The 17,447-nt window shown below is 52.6% G+C and overlaps 2 protein-coding genes across 2 annotated transcripts in view; one reads left to right on the forward strand and one right to left on the reverse strand.

The window, feature by feature from the left end:
* Nucleotides 1-3,414, reverse strand: part of VOLCADRAFT_105306 (ferric-chelate reductase) — a gene marked incomplete at its 5' end in the record, with an annotated part of 8,080 nt that extends 4,666 nt beyond the window's left edge. Inside the window, 7 exons of the mRNA XM_002951937.1 lie at nucleotides 88-305; nucleotides 849-926; nucleotides 1,240-1,365; nucleotides 1,502-1,544; nucleotides 2,226-2,424; nucleotides 2,705-2,875; nucleotides 3,187-3,414. Coding sequence (XP_002951983.1) covers nucleotides 88-305; nucleotides 849-926; nucleotides 1,240-1,365; nucleotides 1,502-1,544; nucleotides 2,226-2,424; nucleotides 2,705-2,875; nucleotides 3,187-3,414 — 1,063 coding nt within the window. The remainder of the gene's footprint in view (nucleotides 1-87; nucleotides 306-848; nucleotides 927-1,239; nucleotides 1,366-1,501; nucleotides 1,545-2,225; nucleotides 2,425-2,704; nucleotides 2,876-3,186) is intronic.
* An 11,188-nt stretch (nucleotides 3,415-14,602) lies between these two features.
* On the forward strand, nucleotides 14,603-16,936 carry VOLCADRAFT_92544 (uncharacterized protein; the record flags this gene model as incomplete). The annotated part of the gene is made up of 6 exons (XM_002951856.1): nucleotides 14,603-14,736; nucleotides 15,052-15,136; nucleotides 15,786-15,898; nucleotides 16,216-16,426; nucleotides 16,739-16,829; nucleotides 16,905-16,936. The coding sequence occupies 6 exons, from the start codon at nucleotides 14,603-14,605 to the stop codon at nucleotides 16,934-16,936; spliced, it is 666 nt and encodes a 221-aa protein (XP_002951902.1).
* Between the last annotated feature and the right edge of the window lie 511 nt (nucleotides 16,937-17,447).

A 17,447-nucleotide genomic window follows, 5' to 3' on the forward strand; every position in this document is an offset into this window, starting at 1 on the left:
TTACAGTTATTAACTTTGGATCTATGGTACGATGAGGGGAACGTTCCGCAATTTGTAAAAGGAACGCTAGCTAGGGTTCTATATCACCTGGCATGACCCAGGTAGCGACGTCCTTCCGGTGCATGAACCCGAACAGCAGGAACATGGTCGCGCCCAAGATGTGGCAGCTGTAAAAGAGGCTGTAGAAGCGGCGCCGGACGAAACTCAAGCTGGTTAAACACAACAGCCAGCCGCCACACATGGCCACAAGGCCGGAGAGCCGGTTGACGCCCGCACCCATGTTCCAGTCAAGCATGGTCGACAAACTGCGGGCGGGAGCGTTCAAGGCATGTAGGATGCGAAAGCGAGGGGGTTAGGGAGAGAACCTATATGTACGTCTCTCAACTTAGGGACATATTATGTCGCAGCGGACAACAATAGAGCACACTGTTGGAGTTGGCGCAAGCAGACGAAAACGTCCACACAGTAGCGACACAACACGATGGGCAGGGCAGAATTAGCGGATTTTCGTGGTTTGACTGAATCCTGTTGGGAGTACAAAATTGTTCAGGATCGCCAGTCCACAACAAAAAAGGTAGTAATGAGGCCGAAAAGGACAAACAATTCTAAGCACAACGAGAGGTGAGTTTTTTTGAAAACAAATCAGCGTCAATTTTCAACAAACAGGTGATGAGTAGAGGCGGTTCAAACGAATGCATCGTGGCGAGTCTTGGGCAGGCGCAGCTGGCTCACTTAAACCTTCAGCGGGAAGGCAGGTAATAGCACGTAGTTTCCAACCATGGCATAATGCAATCCCTTTGATATGGATTGGTGCAACGGTTCGTTTTTCACCGTCATCAGTGACTCACACGCCACTGTGCGCCCAGATGCTCAGATAGGTGATTCCATGGAGGGAGTATACCAGCAGAGTGCCTTGGCCCAGCCACCTGTAGGGAATGCAGCAGCGAACGGCGGGCGGAAGGACGATGACATACGTGCGATCTATGTACTTCTTGCGCGTGTAAGTTGCACGAACGTGTGCACAGGTGACTTCTATCCCTTTACTCGTGGGGTAGCGGACTACGCACACAACATCAAAAACCAACAGAAGCGCACTCCTGCGCCACTGACAGGCAACTCTGTGGGTGATCTCATCTGCTCGCTTCGCTTTGTGGACATGAACACCTATCTTTCCCAGCCGACGGTGATGCTAATGATGTCCATCAGTCGTTTTGGTGGACCCACCACTGTCCCTCCCACCTGTGGTACTTGACCATTGAGGCGAAATCGGATCCCAGCAGCCAGTGCAGAAAATTGCAGCGGGGTAGTGGGAAGAACAGCAGCAGAATGTCCAGACGCCCGACCCAGCCAGAGTACTTGGCAACGCTGTGGGAAGGAAGCAGACACATACAAAATATGTGACACGGGCTTGTGGGCAAGATGGGTTTCCAGGAAATTATTCATCAGCGAAGCATTGCGGAAAAGAAGAGGTTAATTAATATCCACGCTCCACCGCCCTCACCTGTCTTGAACAACTTCTGGAAGGGGCTTGAGCTTCTTAGCAGCTGGCGGCGGGGACAGCGCTTTGGCCGGTGTCGATGAAGACGATCCGGGCTTGGCACCAGTGCTAGTTGAGTTGCCCGCGGGGCTGCTGCTGCTGCTGTTGCTAGGCGGGGGAGAGGAGGTCTGCATCAACCGACGTAAGGATCCGCGAACCTCTATGCTTGAATTGGCGTTGGAGGTGGTGGTGGTGGAGGGCGGCGGTGGCGGTGGTGTAGCTGTTGTCGAGGGCATGGCCGCTGATAGGCGGCTGGTGTTGGTAATGGAAGTTGACAGCGACGGCGAGGATGATGGCTTGCTGGACAGCGGCGGGCTCCGTATGACCGCTGCGGTTGGAACCAAGTCTTAGTTAAAAGGATGTATTGCAGTTGTCTGAATGACGGTTAGTGGGACGTTTATAATGAAATAAGACAACTCAATACCATCATGTAGCAATTCAGTTGATGAGGAGGCCCGGCCCCGAGCATGCAACAATTAGTTAATGGCGGTGCCTGCATCCTCTGGCCGTGGCATGGAGACTTCTCCACCCCAGTTGACAATAACTGACATGACTGATAACTGACATGATAACTGACAACCAGTAACCAACAATTGCAACGGCATGGCGTCGTCACCCATCGAAAACCGCCAAGTCACCGACGAAGGATGCCCTGCAGGAACTTCCCCTCCTATCAGCCAGTCCGCACCTTTTGGTGGCGGTGGGGCCGCACGCCTGCTGTCTAGTACACGCATCGTCATCTCGCGCAACCAGAGGATATGCAGGCCCAGCCACAGCAGCACCAGCAGCAAGTCCAAAACAGACAGCCCCTCGGGACCCCGGATGGACCGCCACAAGCCGCGAGGGGGGACCTGATAGCGCAGCAGCCGCCGGACGCGAATGACGGCCTGCGAGATCAAAGCATCGATGATCGGATGATGATCTATGTAACCAGCCCATGTCAGCGGTGCATGTATACGTAGAGGCATGGCTGTAAGTTATTATTGTCGCAGTTCGTTTGGACACGAAGTTCTAGAACAGAAGGCGAGTCCATGGATTGTAGGAAGTACAGAGGTGACGAAAGTTCCTCTCGACTATGACCACCTTCCCACCAGAATTCAAAAATGCAAGCAGGGGTGTTGAGTTATGAGGGCAGCGGATCACTTGAGCTGGATATGTATCTCTTACCTTTCTCGCAGCAGCACCAACAGACCAGGATAGACCGCTAGCGCTCTTTTTGACTGGTTTCGGCGGGTGCGACATGGAGGCTTTGTTGGCGGCAGCAGTAATGGAAGACAGCCACAGCAGGCCAGCTGAACCGAGCGCCACTGCCAGCGTGCCGCACCACTGCCATATCAACTGCGATGGCCAATGAAGGGATGGGGCCCCGTTGAGAACTTGGAGACGCAAAGCAACAAGATAAGCAAGCTGGCTTGCTGCGCCAATATGTCCGGTATGTCTGAGATTCTCTCCCCTGGTCTCAATGTCTCAGTGCCCAGAATAAAAGCAAAGTGCTGAGAATAAAGCAAAGTATGAATCCTGTGTCAATTTTGCAGAGTATACCTCGGTTTGATAGATGGATTCATACAGCCAGCCTAGTGGGACACGGATTGGGGAATGCGAATGGTTGGGAGGTGCTGTGTGATGTACGCTGGGTGTGATGCGCTTACCAAGAAGCTGTAGCCACCGGATAGCAGCGGCGTTGCCCTCCCAGTTGTTGCGTTGGCAAAATTGTACTGTAGTATCAATGTGTTGCGCCAGGTGATCAACTCAGTCGCGCGAACCTGATACCACCGAGTTGGAGTCGTTGTGTAGAAGAAACCGAATGAGATCGCGCCGCCGGCGACGATTAGCCAGAGAAGCGCGCAAGCGGCGGTGAAAAGCATGCGACGGAGCATGGCTGTTAAATCTGAACGTGGCAAATCAGCCATCGCATGAAAAGCTGGCAAAATTCTTGGTCAACAGAAACTGGGCTTCGCTCAATCGTGCGGACTCGGAATAGTAGGGCTGACGACAAGTTGTAGGGTGACCTCGAGCACCGTTGTCGGACGGCGTTTTCGAAGAAACACGATGCTTGTGAAACGAGCCGAAAGAAACTGAAAATATTAAGCTTAAGGAAATTGAAACTAATTTTATAGTATGCTGGTTCCCGCTTTAAATAGATAGGTCGGCGTTGTGAACGCCAGGCGTGCGGTTGGCGTGTGATGGCGTGTGTCAATATTCAGTCGTTTTATCTTTATCGTATGTATTTCCCATGTTTTTCCATATTAATGAAAAAATGTTTTTCTTAATTCTACAGGGAGCAAGAGTACTTCTATGGGTACCATTGACTGTGTCACTTTTTCGGTTTGACATTGCAACCTGCCCGGTGGTCTCCAATGAACTTCATAAGCGCAAGTAACTGTCTAGAATCATGATTACCAAGCATAATTCAGGATAAATGTGGTTTAGATCGCGTCAGACGGTGATACTTCTACCCATTAGTCATGTATAGTGGGACCGGTCACCTGCTGAATCCGATAAAGTAATGCGGAAGCCCTCTCGCCGTGATTTGGCAAACAACAGCTCCAAGTAAGTTTTCATCATAAAACTTGTATATATATATATATATATATACAAGTTCCACCACCGTCCCACATATCCACCAACGCGACGCGTACCTTACCCTGTCTGACTTGCTGTGAGCATACTTGCCCTTCCCTGCCGAGCCATGCGCGTGAGAATCTGTGGTAATTAGCTAGAGGAGCATTCCTGTTGGTGATGAATACGGCGTAGTGCTAACAACAGCTGCAAAATGCATCGACATTGACTCATACGTACACAGAACATTTGTGTGTAACTTCTATCAGAAATGAAATGAATTCTCTTCTACAAGATTGCTGTTATTGCGGCTACCCCTGTCCGACAGCTGTTGTGCTGCTGTAATTATCTACCGCTGCATTCAACTATGGTGTCCGTGTTTGTCGGAATGCGAGCTTTATTGACTCATTCGCTTCACGACTGTAAGCTTTATTGACTCATTCGCTTCACGACTGTAATGCTAGGGGTTGAGCAAATCAGGTTTCAGCTGCATCAAAGCTGCAAATGTGCGTGCGCTGCCGCGAGCAGCACAAATCCTTCATAATTCCCCTTACGATCCGTTAGATTGGCATTAGCAATCCCTCACGGCGACGGTGTGATTGCTGGCAATTGCATCCAATGAATCCAGCAAATTCGCATGCATGGCCATTCCCAGCCTCCCACTCTGTAACAACAACAGCATGCGTGGCCATTCACCTTAGCCTGGCAGTTGTGTGTGTGTGTTACATGGTTGGTGGGTGCGTGACCCCATACCTGTAAGACTACCCATACGAGCCGAAGGCCCAAGGGCAATACTACAACGCCTAAAAGCCACGGGGAAAAGGAAAAACACCGCACATCAGCCCAGATTAGCGTCCAAAGGGGGTAATTGACTTTCAGTGAGCCCACATACGTTCCAACATCCTCGCCAGACGTGCTGGTTCCCATTTCATGGCCTCCAACATGCTCTGTTGATGATCGAATCCCTCTTCAGCACGAATATCATTACAGGCTGGGCATTCCAATAACACGTGTTTTTCATCCTCAATTCGGCTATTAGTACCACAACAGTGGCAAAACCGCTGCCCCCTGGGGACATGGTACTTGCCCCTTCGTGCTCTGTTTGCCTCCAAAGCCCAGCAACATAAACCAAACTGCATTAGCTTACGATGTACTAAACGAGGAATGAAAACCTTAGCATGTGTTGGCCACATGACGGCTGCGGCTCCCGAAAAGGGCAGCCCCATCCAGTGCTTATACTTCGCCATTTGCACTCCCGGTTGCTTCCCATCTGATGGGTACTCCTCTGGCAAGACAGTCAGACGCGTATGGTCCCAGCCACTCATCAAACGCTCTCTTAGTGCCGTTATTATCGCTCCTTCGGGTAGAGGCCTACTCAACAACCAGTCAACACGCTCCTTTACCCCCACGACTTCTTGCGGTATTCCGCTCCAAATGTTGCACTCCAAGAAGGAAAACAGTCGTAACATTGAGGTTACCCAACCCTCCCATTCCGGGTTGGTCAGGGCATCGGTTATCTCCTGCCGTAAAACGGCATGAGCAATGGATCCCACTTGCATTTGAAGGCGGTTCCAGAAACGGAGAATCTGCTTCACCCAGTGTTTTTTTTAGTATTATATTCCTTTTAAGGGATAAAGAGGCCATTTTGGCCTTTGGAAAAAAGGAATGAATTGAGGCCGATCCGTACATTTTCATTCCTCCAGCCAAAAACGTCCATTGCTGCCAGATTGCTCCGTAGTGTGCTGAACTTAGTATTATCGATCATAGAATAGATATGAGGGGCCGTAAGAAGGTCAAGCCCGTGAGTCAACGCGGCATAGCAGAATGTATGACCGGTCCTTACATAGCCAAACACGCAAAAGGCAACGACTTGAACGCCGAACAAACACCAAAACAGCAAGATAAGCCTGAAATTTTTCCTGATAAAGGCGTTTGGGACGGCGGTGCTGTTGTCGGTAATGCATCGGCAATGGTGTTGCTGCCAGCGGCGACCGATGACACGGGCGCCATTACCCCTGCCTTCCATGGCGGTTGTGATCAGCATAAGCGCAAGCTGTCACCCAATCAGCTCGACAACAACGAATGCGGCGAGGCGCCCAACCCGAGCGCTCGCAGTGCCAAGCGGGCTCAGACACAGCGCATCCGCAAGGGCATGAGCGACAGTGCATTGCGGGACAAGCAGAAAGAAAATGCCCACAGATGGCAGATTGCCTGGGCCGCCAGGTATCCCTGGGCCCAGCCTGTGCATGCTGACGTGGACGCCGGAGAAGTGCACGACCAAGGATTTACTTTTTGTTCACAAACAGTGCCAGAACTATCTATGCATGTGCATGAAGAGTGCGCACATGAACGAAAACGCGCCAACGCAGTGCGTGCCTCTTGGTCTATGAGGGGAGTTGTAACTTATGGGGGGGGGGTCGGGCTACGCCCCCCCCCCCCAGCGCCCCNCACTTAAGGAATACATTACGGCGACGCTAGCAACTTTGTTACTTAGGTCGGAATAAATTGAGACCCCCCCTAAATGAAAAAAAAATCACTGGCTTCACCATGTAATATTGTAAGGGGAGTTCAGCCAGCTCCGCGTACAACAGCCTGTGGGATGGCCGTGCCGTCCCCACTACCTGCCTCATGAATAAAATCTGCAGCTGGACTGCACTATCCTTCAAACAGGCTTCGAACATGCCCTCCGCAAGGTTGGCATTATCCCGCCGCCTTCCCGCCCTGTCCACGACCTCTGCCAGCGCAAAAGGGCCCCACGCCTGGCAGCCATACAACAGAATTGCTCGGACTTGGGTTGCAAAACACCGCATTCGCACATCGGGGGCAAACAGCTTCATTTTGTCCAGCTTTGCGCTTAAGGAAAACATAGCGGACCGACCTGTATCACACAACTGCTGACGGCACGCACTAAAAGGCCGTTCTGGCCCATATACCAGGCCCAGATAGCGAGCGCTATCTTTGGCAGGTACTACCTGGCCTGATAGCCGTAACTGTTGACATCTCCCGCTAAGTTCCGACTGCTGGGTGCCGTCACATGCAAAAACAAGCCTTTCACACTTTGAGACATTTGGTCGCATCCCAAAAGCTTCACAAAACAAGTCCACAAGATGTAGCAACTCAGACATTCGCTCTAGTGACGTCGCTAGCAGACTAACATCGTCTGCATACAACAGTATGGAGACGCGCTTGCTTTCCACAAGGGGTGCGTCATACTTACGTGCACCAGCTTCTACAAGGTCATGAGTATCAATCAGATCGGCTAGTGTCTCGATGAAGAGTCCAAACAACTCCGTAGATAAAGGACACCCTTGCTTCACTCCTTGCTTAGACTCAAACTCTCCCCCCACTTTCTCATTTACCTTCATCACCAGCCTGGCAGTTGTGACACAGGCACACACCACACACAGGCACGTAGACAATCAGGTACGCTGAAACGGATTCACGCTGGCAGAGGTCAATCTGGGGGGGGAAAGAGCTTGATCGTTCGCCGGCTGAGCTTTGACCCTCGTTTCGAGTGCAAGTCAATTTGCATTCCGATGGGTGCAGTCACCTGAGCCGCGCCATAACACCCAGCCGTGAACTTGGCATGCAGACGAGCAGTGACCTGTGCCACAATGCAACAACCTCGCTTAATTGACATAGCGGCACGATTTGGAGTGAATTTGCCGTGATGATAGCCGTTTGTTGTGGCCAAGGTGGATGTTTTAAGGTTTTCATCATCAAATCACGCTAACTGTGCTCGAGGCAAGGGCATGATGAAGACCCGGGCAAGCGGCGCCAAAGGATTCTTCCCGCTAAAGTTGATTGGCTTTTAGGCGTATAGATATTGCCTTGGGCCTTCGGTTCGTATGGGTAGTTTTACAGGTATGGAGTCACGCACCCGCAACCATGTAACACATACACAGATCGGCACGAAGGGCCCGGCAACCCAACCCCCCAGGTATATGAGTGTTGGTCACTCTCCAGCAATCCCCTCCCATAAAGACAGTTGGTTGGAAGCATACGCGTCTAGATGTCCAGCCAGACGTGTACCCGTCAGACGACAAGTAGCCAGGAATTCACATGGCGAAGTATAAGCATTGGATGGGTCTAGCGGCCGAACAAGTGGGCAGGAGGGAGGTACTCCCGCATGTCACAACGTTTATCCCACGTTCAGCGAATCGCAAGCTTTAGGCTTTGCTGTTGGGCATTGGCGCCGAACAGTGCAGACAACGGACGGCGTTATATGCCTAGGGAGGAGCGAGCATGCCCCTGCTGCGGCACTGATAGACAAATCGAAGATGAGAAGCACGTTTTGCTGGACTGTCCGGTGTACGGCAAAATCAGATCTGGTATGGATTTTCCACGCTTCGAGCATATGTGTGTGTATGTTTCATGGTTGGGGGTGCGTGACCCCATACCTGTAAAACTACCCATACGAGCCGAAGGCCCAAGGGCAATACTTCAACGCCTAAAAGCCACGGAGAAAAGGAAACACCGCACATCAGCCCAGACTAGCGCCCAAAGGAGGTAACTGAGTTTCGGTGAGCCCACATACGTTCCAACATCCTCGCATGACGTGCGGGTTCCCATTGCATGGCCTCCAACATGCTCTGTTGATGATCGAATCCCTCTTCAGCACGAATATCATTATAGGCTGGGCATTCCAATAACACGTGTTTTTCATCCTCGATTCGGCTATTAGTACCACAACATCGGCAAAACCGCTGCCTCCTGGGGACATGGTACTTGCCCCTTCGCGCTCTGTTTGCCTCCAAAGCCCAGCAACATAAACGAAACTGCACTAGCTTACGATGTGCTAAACGAGGAATGGAAATCTTAGCATGTATTGGCCACATGACGGCTGCGGCTCCCGAAAAGGGCAGCCCCATCCAGTGCTTATACTTCGCCATTTGCACTCCCGGTTGCTTCCCATCTGATGGGTATTCCTCTGGCAAGACAGTCAGACGCGTATGGTCCCAGCCGCTCATCAAACGCTCTCTTAGTGCCGTTATCATCGCTCCTTCGGGTAGAGGCCTACTCAACAACCAGTCAACACGTTCCTTTACCCCCATGACTTCTTGCGGTATTCCGCTCCAAATGTTGCACCCCAAGAAGGAAAACAGTCGTAACATTGAGGTTACCCAACCCTCCCATTCCGGGTTGGTCAGAGCATCGGTTATCTCCTGCCGTAAAACTGCATGAGCAATGGACCCCACTTGCATTCGAAGGCGGTTCCAGAAACGGAGGATCTGTTTCACCATGTAATACTGTAAGGGGAGTTCAGCCAGCTCCGCATACAACAGCAGGCGGCAGGCAGGCGGCTGGCAGGCGGCATAGGCAGGCAGGCGGCTGGCAGGCGGCATAGGCAGGCGGCTGGCAGGCGGCATAGGCAGGCGGCTGGCAGGCGGCATAGGCAGGCTGGCGGCTGGCAGGCGGCATAGGCAGGCAGGCGGCATAGGCAGGCGGCTGGCAGGCGGCATAGGCAGGCGGCTGGCAGGCGGCATAGGCAGGCAGGCGGCAGGCAGGCGGCATAGCCAGGCAGGCGGCTGGCAGGCGGCATAGGCAGGCGGCATAGGCAGGCGGCTGGCAGGCGGCATAGACAGGCGGCTGGCAGAGGTTAAGGCCTGACTTCTGCTCCAGGAGTGTCCGAGTTCAAATCTGCCTGCCAATTCCTCAGGTGATTGAGGAGTGTTAAAATGGGAGGTGGCTCCCCATCTCATGGACGGTGTAGGACGTGATAATATCAACTTGCGAGCTGACCAGGAACTAAGTTGATGCGCCGTTGATCCGCAAGATTTGGTTGGATGCTGGTGGTGAGTTGCCGAACCCAACAAATACATCCTGAAGTAGGATGGGGTGACGGATTAGGGTGCCCCTCTAGCAGGGGAGAGTAGGGACTGCCCCGGGAAAGGGGGCCGCTGGCGAAGTTAACCACCCTGTAACAACATACATACAACAGCCTATGGGATGGCCGTGCCGCCCCCACTGACTAATTTGAGGCGCCGTTGATCCGCTAGATTTGGTTGGATGCTGGTGGTGAGTTGCTGAACCCAACGAATACGTTCTGAAGTAGGATGGGGTGAACGGATTAGGGTGCCCCTCTGGCAGGGGAGAGCAGGGAACTGCCTCGGGAAAGGGGGCCGCTGGCGAAGTTAACCACCCTGTAACAACATACATATAACAGCCTAGGCAGGCGGCTGGCAGAGGTTAAGGCCTGACTTCTGCCCCCGGCCGACCCGGGTTCAAATCTGCCTGCCAATTCCTCAGGTGATTGAGGAGTGTCAAATTGGGAGGTGGGGCCCCATCTCATGGACGATGTAGGCCGTGATAAAATCAACTTGCGAGCTGACCAGGAACTAAGTTGATGCGCCGTTGATCCGCAAGATTTGGTTGGATGCTGGTGGTGAGTTGCCGAACCCAACAAATACATCCTGAAGTAGGATGGGGTGACGGATTAGGGTGCCCCTCTAGCAGGGGAGAGCAGGGACTGCCCCGGGAAAGGGGGCCGCTGGCGAAGTTAACCACCCTGTAACAACATACATACAACAGCCTATGGGATGGCCGTGCCGCCCCCACTACCTGCCTCATGAATAAAATCTGCAGCTCGACTGCGCTGTCCTTCAAACAGGCTTAGAACATGCCCTCTGTAAGGTTGGCTTTATCCCGCCGCCTTCCCGCCCTGTCCCCAGCGCAAAAGGGCCCCACGCCTGGCAGCCATACAACAAGAATTGCTCGGACTTAAGTTGCAAAGCACCGCATTTGCACGTCGGGGGCAAACAGCTTAATTTTGTCCAGCTTTGCGCTTAAGGAAAACATAGGGGACCGACCTGTATCACATAACTGCTGACGGCACGCACTAAAAGGCCGTTCTGGCCCGTATACCAGGCCCAGATAGCGAGCGCTATCTTTGGCAGGTATTACCTGGCCTGAAAGCCGTAACTGCTGACATCTCTTGCTAAGTTCCGACTGCTGGGTGCCATCACATGCAAAAACAAGCCTTTCACACTTTTTAGACATTTAAAGCATATGAAGGACGATATGAAGTGGGAACCTGAACGTCTGGCAACGATGCTGGAACGTATGTGGTCCCACCGCAACTCTATCGGTCCCTTTGGTCGTTGGTATCCTTTACCACTTGCTTGTCTGCAGTGCGAGGTAGGACGGTGCTTATAGGCGATCTTGCAGCCCTTGATCCCTCGGCTCGTATTGGGGTGGTTGCAGATACGGGGAACGCACCCCACGACCATGCAGCGCACACACACAAAAAAATACAGTCGAACAGAGACTACAAAAATCATATGTTGGAAATACCAGCGTTTGGTGGCTGTTAAGTGCGTGTGCTTTTTGCAACCGCAGCCACCACAGCAGTCGGGGTGCGTGCAGGCAAGAAGGTGGCCAACAGGGTTCGACACTGAACTTCCTGAAACTTGCGGGCTCCCCCGTACCTCCCAAATTTTCCTTACGGAGGGGCCCCCGTACCAGGCTCCTGTACCGGCCGAAAACCTTATGGGGGCCCCCGTAACCCCCGCAAAACCTTTACGGGGGCACTGTCCTTGGCTGAAACGCTGTGGAAAGTGACGCTTTGCAATTTTTTGCCCTGTAAATCGTTATTTTCTCGTGAACCATTACACTCAGTGACACGGCACACTCAGCGAAAGCCAAGCGCCTTGGCCGCCGCGGCCGCCCATCCCTTCTGCTCCATTTTCTCGTCCTCCTAATCCTCATCATCATCAAAATCCTCAAACACGCACGACTCATCGGTATCTCGTTCTACGTCGGCCTCGTAGTCACTGTCACTAAAAGCCTCATCGTCACTAGCGGGGTATGTTGCTTGTACCAGTAATTCAATCTCTGGGTCAGTCGCAACCTCCTCATTATCATCCTCTCCGTATGGATTCAAATTAATTTTGCTAACGTCAAAAAGGCTTATCATCTACTTTCTTTGTGGGAACAGGTTGGCTTGCAGGCTTTCCATCCTTTATATGGTCCGTCCTCTCCCCTACAGGGCCCCGTACGGCCTCTTATAAATCCTTAAAATCCTTACGGGAGCCACTGTAACCGGCCTTCGGCCGGTCCGGGGCCGGCCCCGTACGGGGCGCTTCGCGCCCCAAAATCCTTACGGGAGCCACCGAAAAGTCCTACGGGCCCTGACGGGGATACCGAAAAAAGGCCAAAAACTTACGGGCCCCGTACGGGGTGTCGAACCCTGGTGGCCAACCAAGGCGAGCGAGCGAGGCGGCCTCAGGGGCCCCTTCGTGCCGCGGGGATCCGCAACCTGAAAGGTGATCACAGCTCAAGGCTCTAGCTTCTTCCCACCACCTTCCTTGAACGCGGGTGTGAAAGCTGGCGGGGTTATAGGCACTGGAAAAGCTGCGTCGTCGGCCTATCAGAAGACGAATGACAATGCGTTTATACGCACATGTAAACGCACAACAGTGGCGCCCGTTGGGACAAGGCCGATGAACAAATATGATTCTGTGAGGTAGGAGGGTATAGCTTCACCCGTGCCATCAGCCTGGCAGTCCCTAGCTGCCTCCCCCCCGCGGTGTACTCGGAGCACCAACCTCATCCTTCTCGCCCATTTCGATTTTTGCGAAGTCAGTGATTTTTCTGGGTTCAGCACCCACCACCACCACCACCACCACCATCACCATCACCACCACCACCACCACCACCACCAGCATCCAGCATCCATCTGCCAGCGGCGGCGTCAACTCCCCACTACTAGTGGTCCACTCGCCGGTCTGTATAACCGGTTCCATCACCGCCCATCAACGTGAGCGTGCATCCAACAGATGGACCTTCTAATGATTGATAGGTATCCTGTGTTTATGATGATCTCGATCCTGGAACCTTCCATCAACGCTATGCCGCACGACAGCATGTCCGCTGTGTGTGGAGCCGCAATCTCTGATGGCACTGACGATATACGATAATCCTACGGCAGTGGGACGTTTAGAACACTGCATTGCCAGCGTGGCCCATTGTGGGTGATTGGGCTTTAACTTTAACCTTAAACTTTAACTTTAAACTGACAAGATCGGACATGCATGGCCCACTGGCGAGTTGGTCTGGACGGCACTGATGAGGGCATCCAGTCTTTAGAGGTCCCGCTCGTTGTGATGATTATTACCGTGATGTGAGGATGTGCTACGGATACAACGGAATCGCGCTACATTACTTGCTTTGGACTACGTTAGCGTCGCCAATGCACTGCAGGCGAGGCTCCACGTGCGAGCTGTGAAGCGCATGTACGGCCGCTGCCGTGCGGCTGCCAAACGAGTGGGGGGCACCTCTAAACCAACGCTTTCCCCGTCATTCGTTGCCTCCTGACCACCGTAACATTTCTTCCTTGGTGCTCCTGCGCACAGATGAGCGATGCCGAAGCATATGTGTCATGATGCAGTTGTGAGCTTCGTGCGGCTTCCTAACCACGCAGCTCCCATCCTATCTCTGTGTATGCTCGGATGGGAGAAGCCGCAGTAGTTCCCAAGAGGTTTTCTTTGTTTAGACCTGAACATCTACACAAGTTGAACATATCCACCGGAAGAAGTTTAAGCTCGGGAGATGTCTTCAATACACACGACAATTACACATTTCTAATGGTCCTGCGGCGAATGTAGCGATATCCACTGTTGCCCAAGGCCGTCCGCCAATGGCGTGCGGATCGTGCCTGCCCAAGTAAGCACTCAGAGATATTGAAAGCAGCACTGAGAATTCCGATAAAAGAATCAAATCATATTACTTTTAACACATAGACGGCTCAGAGTGAAGTAAACTTGCACCTTATGGAGCTATGGTCGGTACTAGTACTCGAAACGTTATCGCCGACAACGAACACAAACTCTTTTATGCCACCATAGCACTATCCTCATGATCAAATTTCCCTCACCACAATTCTGTAAACGAATAAACCATTTTCCATTACATCAAGGTGCCGCTGGCACAGGTAGTTGTTTTGCACCTACTGCTGCTGTCGGAACGCCACATCCAAATCCCACATATTTCTCCTCTGTAAACTCTATGAAAGAAAGCATGCTTTGCCTTCACTTCGACCGACTATTAAGAAGGACAGTTGGGAATTGCTACCTTGCTACTCAATTGTTAACTTGGCAGCGGTCTAGACCTGGGAGCGGTTTCAGAGTTCCATGGGTAGCTTAAGTTGAGGAACAAGGCTTGTGCTCTGAGGCTTTTGCCGTACAACCTATGTCTAACACTTCTTACGCACTGCTTTGGCATTGCTCAGTTAACAGTTGTTACCGTATCCCATAGCCTACGTGATAAATGTTTTGTCTTTTAGCCTTGTTACAGGAGTTCGAGCTCGCTGTAATGTATTTGCAGCTCCCTTAAGCCTTACCATTACCTGCAGTTGCCGGTCTCCATAGCATTAGGTCTTGATGTGATATGAATAGGAGGGAATGTCAAGCTTGCTTTTTAGCCAATGCCACTCGCTATCGGCTGGCCGTGGAAGGATTGCATTCCCTGGTAAACCACTAGTACCGACAATATGATAGCTTTGTACTAATGAGGCGTGGAGTACCGCGCGGCGTTCGGGCTCGAGCTGGCTTGCGGGTCTTCCTTCTTGCCGCACTTCTCACCTGTTGTGCTGCTGAGCACACGCCATGTGTCGACTTCCTGCTGTTCAACTCAAGAAACAGGTTTGTAGAATACTTGTTACTCATGCGCAAAAGGGAAAGGCCAAAGTTTCCAAACGGAAGTACCGGTATAACATTTCACTGTGGCAGCTAACTTAGTTCTTTCGTTCTCAATTTCGTGCCGTTAGCATGATTGCGATCCTTGTTCTCTCGGCTGTGCGTCGGTCGACTATCCACTCCATTTGACTGCTTCTCTCTTTTTGGTTTCTCACATGCAATAACTAACAATTTGTACACTTTATAGGACAATATGTAACGACTGTCAGGGCCTCTGTCATTTAAGGGGGCACTGAACGGTCCCTGCATGAATGCTTGCAGTTGCACAGCAGCACCTAACAGCACACTATACAGAGACGCTATTCGGCAATACGTGGACTGCAACCAGCTGGATAATGCGACCCAGGTTGGTATGCCATCCAAGGGGAACCAGCTAGGTTTGCATCTACATGCCCGCACCGCAACTTTGTTTGTTTCAGGCTTCGGGATTCAATCATCTGCCATTAGTACTGCCCAGCTGCTGCTTACCTACCCGACGCACCCAATAACCCGCCTCTGTAACTACAGCACCACGTAATGTGTGTTCCTCTGTGTGGCGCACCTCTGGTTCTCGATCCAGTTCCATGTACATGTTCCCGAGTCTCCAAACTGTAAACGCTTAGTAGCTGGCTGCTGAAAGATCTTTTAAGCGTTCTGTCTCCTACCCGTCTTGAAGCACCGCGTCCCTCTTTAAGGAAGTGTCCATTACCGGGCTATCGCTTCGCCGTGTACAAGAGGGGAATGTAGGATATAGCAAAGCCCAGCCCGCCTCTTAGTGGTGCTCTGCATGCTGTCTGCTGACGTGTCCGTTTTCCTATTCACAAATCTTTGTTACTTTGTGATGATGTGCCCAGGCAGAGGGTCTATCATTCCCGTCTCAGCCCCCTAGGTCCACACGCCACATGCCATATCTTCCCGCGGGTTTGCAAGCACGTTCATGCTCGGGTAACGTTTGTCTGCTGGTTTGGTTGATGGCCTTTTAATCAGAAACTCTGTGCGGCTTACAAAAAACGCAGGGTTTGGAGCTGGACTTGCTGGTCAGCGCCCCAGTGCTGTTGCCGACTGCCGTGCTGGCTCGCTTCAAAACCGAGACCGGCTGGACAGTCCATGTGACGCCGTGGGATGTCACGTAAGTGGTTTCGGATCCAAGTTGAAAGACTGCCGTACGCTGGTGGATGGGTGATGCTGGGAGGGAACTGCAAAGGGGAGGGCAAGGCAATGCTGTAGTGTAATCCCTGGTGCCCAACCCTCTCCCAGCACAAGGGCACCATACATAGCAACGTAGTATCCGTATTTGCTGCATATCTTGCTTGCCATTTGCTGGGATTTACACCATACACCATGAAACACTGTCCACATTCTAAACCACATTGAAGTCACTTGGCGCCCTTCCTTGTGGGCGCTACCGCCACCGTCGCCACCAACACCGTATCTATAAACTAGCAGCAGCAGTAGCGGCAACGCCGCAACCTCAGCGACATCACTCGGGTTTGACGTCACTTCCGACTGGCAGCAGCAGCTCGTACTGTCGTACGATGCATGGATTCTGGATTCGGAGCTCCTGGGTGGTCTCGTGCAGAGAGGTGCCGTTGCGCCGCCAGCACCGCTGCTCGACACTGCAGCATTTGTTGAGATCCAGGCTACGGCACAGCCGCAGGTACGGCGGTACGGCACGTCGTATCGATACCTGACGGCAGGAATACCGTTAGGGAGCAACACGCTCGTTCTGTACGGCAATCACAAAGCATTGTGGCAGCTCTACGGTGATGAGCGCATGCGGCGGCGGCTGGGGCTGCAAGTGGGTGCACCCGTTGGGAGCGGTAGCAACAGCAGCAGTAGCGACGGCAGTAGCAGTAGCAGTAGCGGCAACGATAGCGATAGCGGCGACAGTAGCAGCAGTAGCAGCAGGCTGTCCGAGGAGGATGGTTCAATACTGCCGTTGCTGTTGCCGCGAGTGTGGACGTGGGAGCAATTGATTGACGCAGCGGCGGCTGTCAACGGTACGGATTTCGACGGCGACGGTGTAGTCGAGTACGGCATATGCCTCGAGGTCGCTCCAGGTAGGGTAGGTGCACTGGCTCCGCCACGGCCGTCACCGCCGCCGTGGCGGCTGCCGACCGCTATCACTGCCACAGCTGCCTTGAAGACAGCTCGATCGGGTTGCTAGGAAACGTCCAAGCCCTCATATTGAGGGAGGATGACAAGTGGTGTCTGTCTGTCTGGATGGATGGATGGATGGATGGCACGCGGTGGGGGGGCAGTAAAGAGGGCCCTAAACCAAACCATGCAAGATCATGTCGACAGCCAAATAAAACAAGGAAAGGGAAAACAGGAAAATAAGAGGGAGGAAACCACCACCCTACTTAGCCGAAGAGTGAGGAGGAGACCCTACATAGCCAAGGACACGCCTTGCCCGGATATCAGCGACCCTCTAAGCGGCATCCGAGAGTTTCCTGCTCCATCGCGTTCTTCATATCGCCGCCTGTGAAGGGGACTATGTCGTACCGCACTCTAACGTCCACGCAAACCCCGCATTGAGCGTTGTGTCCCACCATCAAGTGTGTGTGTTACGCCACCTTCTGGAGCTGCATGACCCTCTAAAGGTGTAACCTGGGGCCCCATGCGAGCCCTGAAGGGGCCCACGGGCCAGGGCCCCCAGGCCGAATTAGGCAGATTAG

This window comes from Volvox carteri (assembly GCF_000143455.1).
Source record: "Volvox carteri f. nagariensis unplaced genomic scaffold VOLCAscaffold_26, whole genome shotgun sequence".
Taxonomy (NCBI): Eukaryota; Viridiplantae; Chlorophyta; class Chlorophyceae; order Chlamydomonadales; family Volvocaceae; genus Volvox; species Volvox carteri.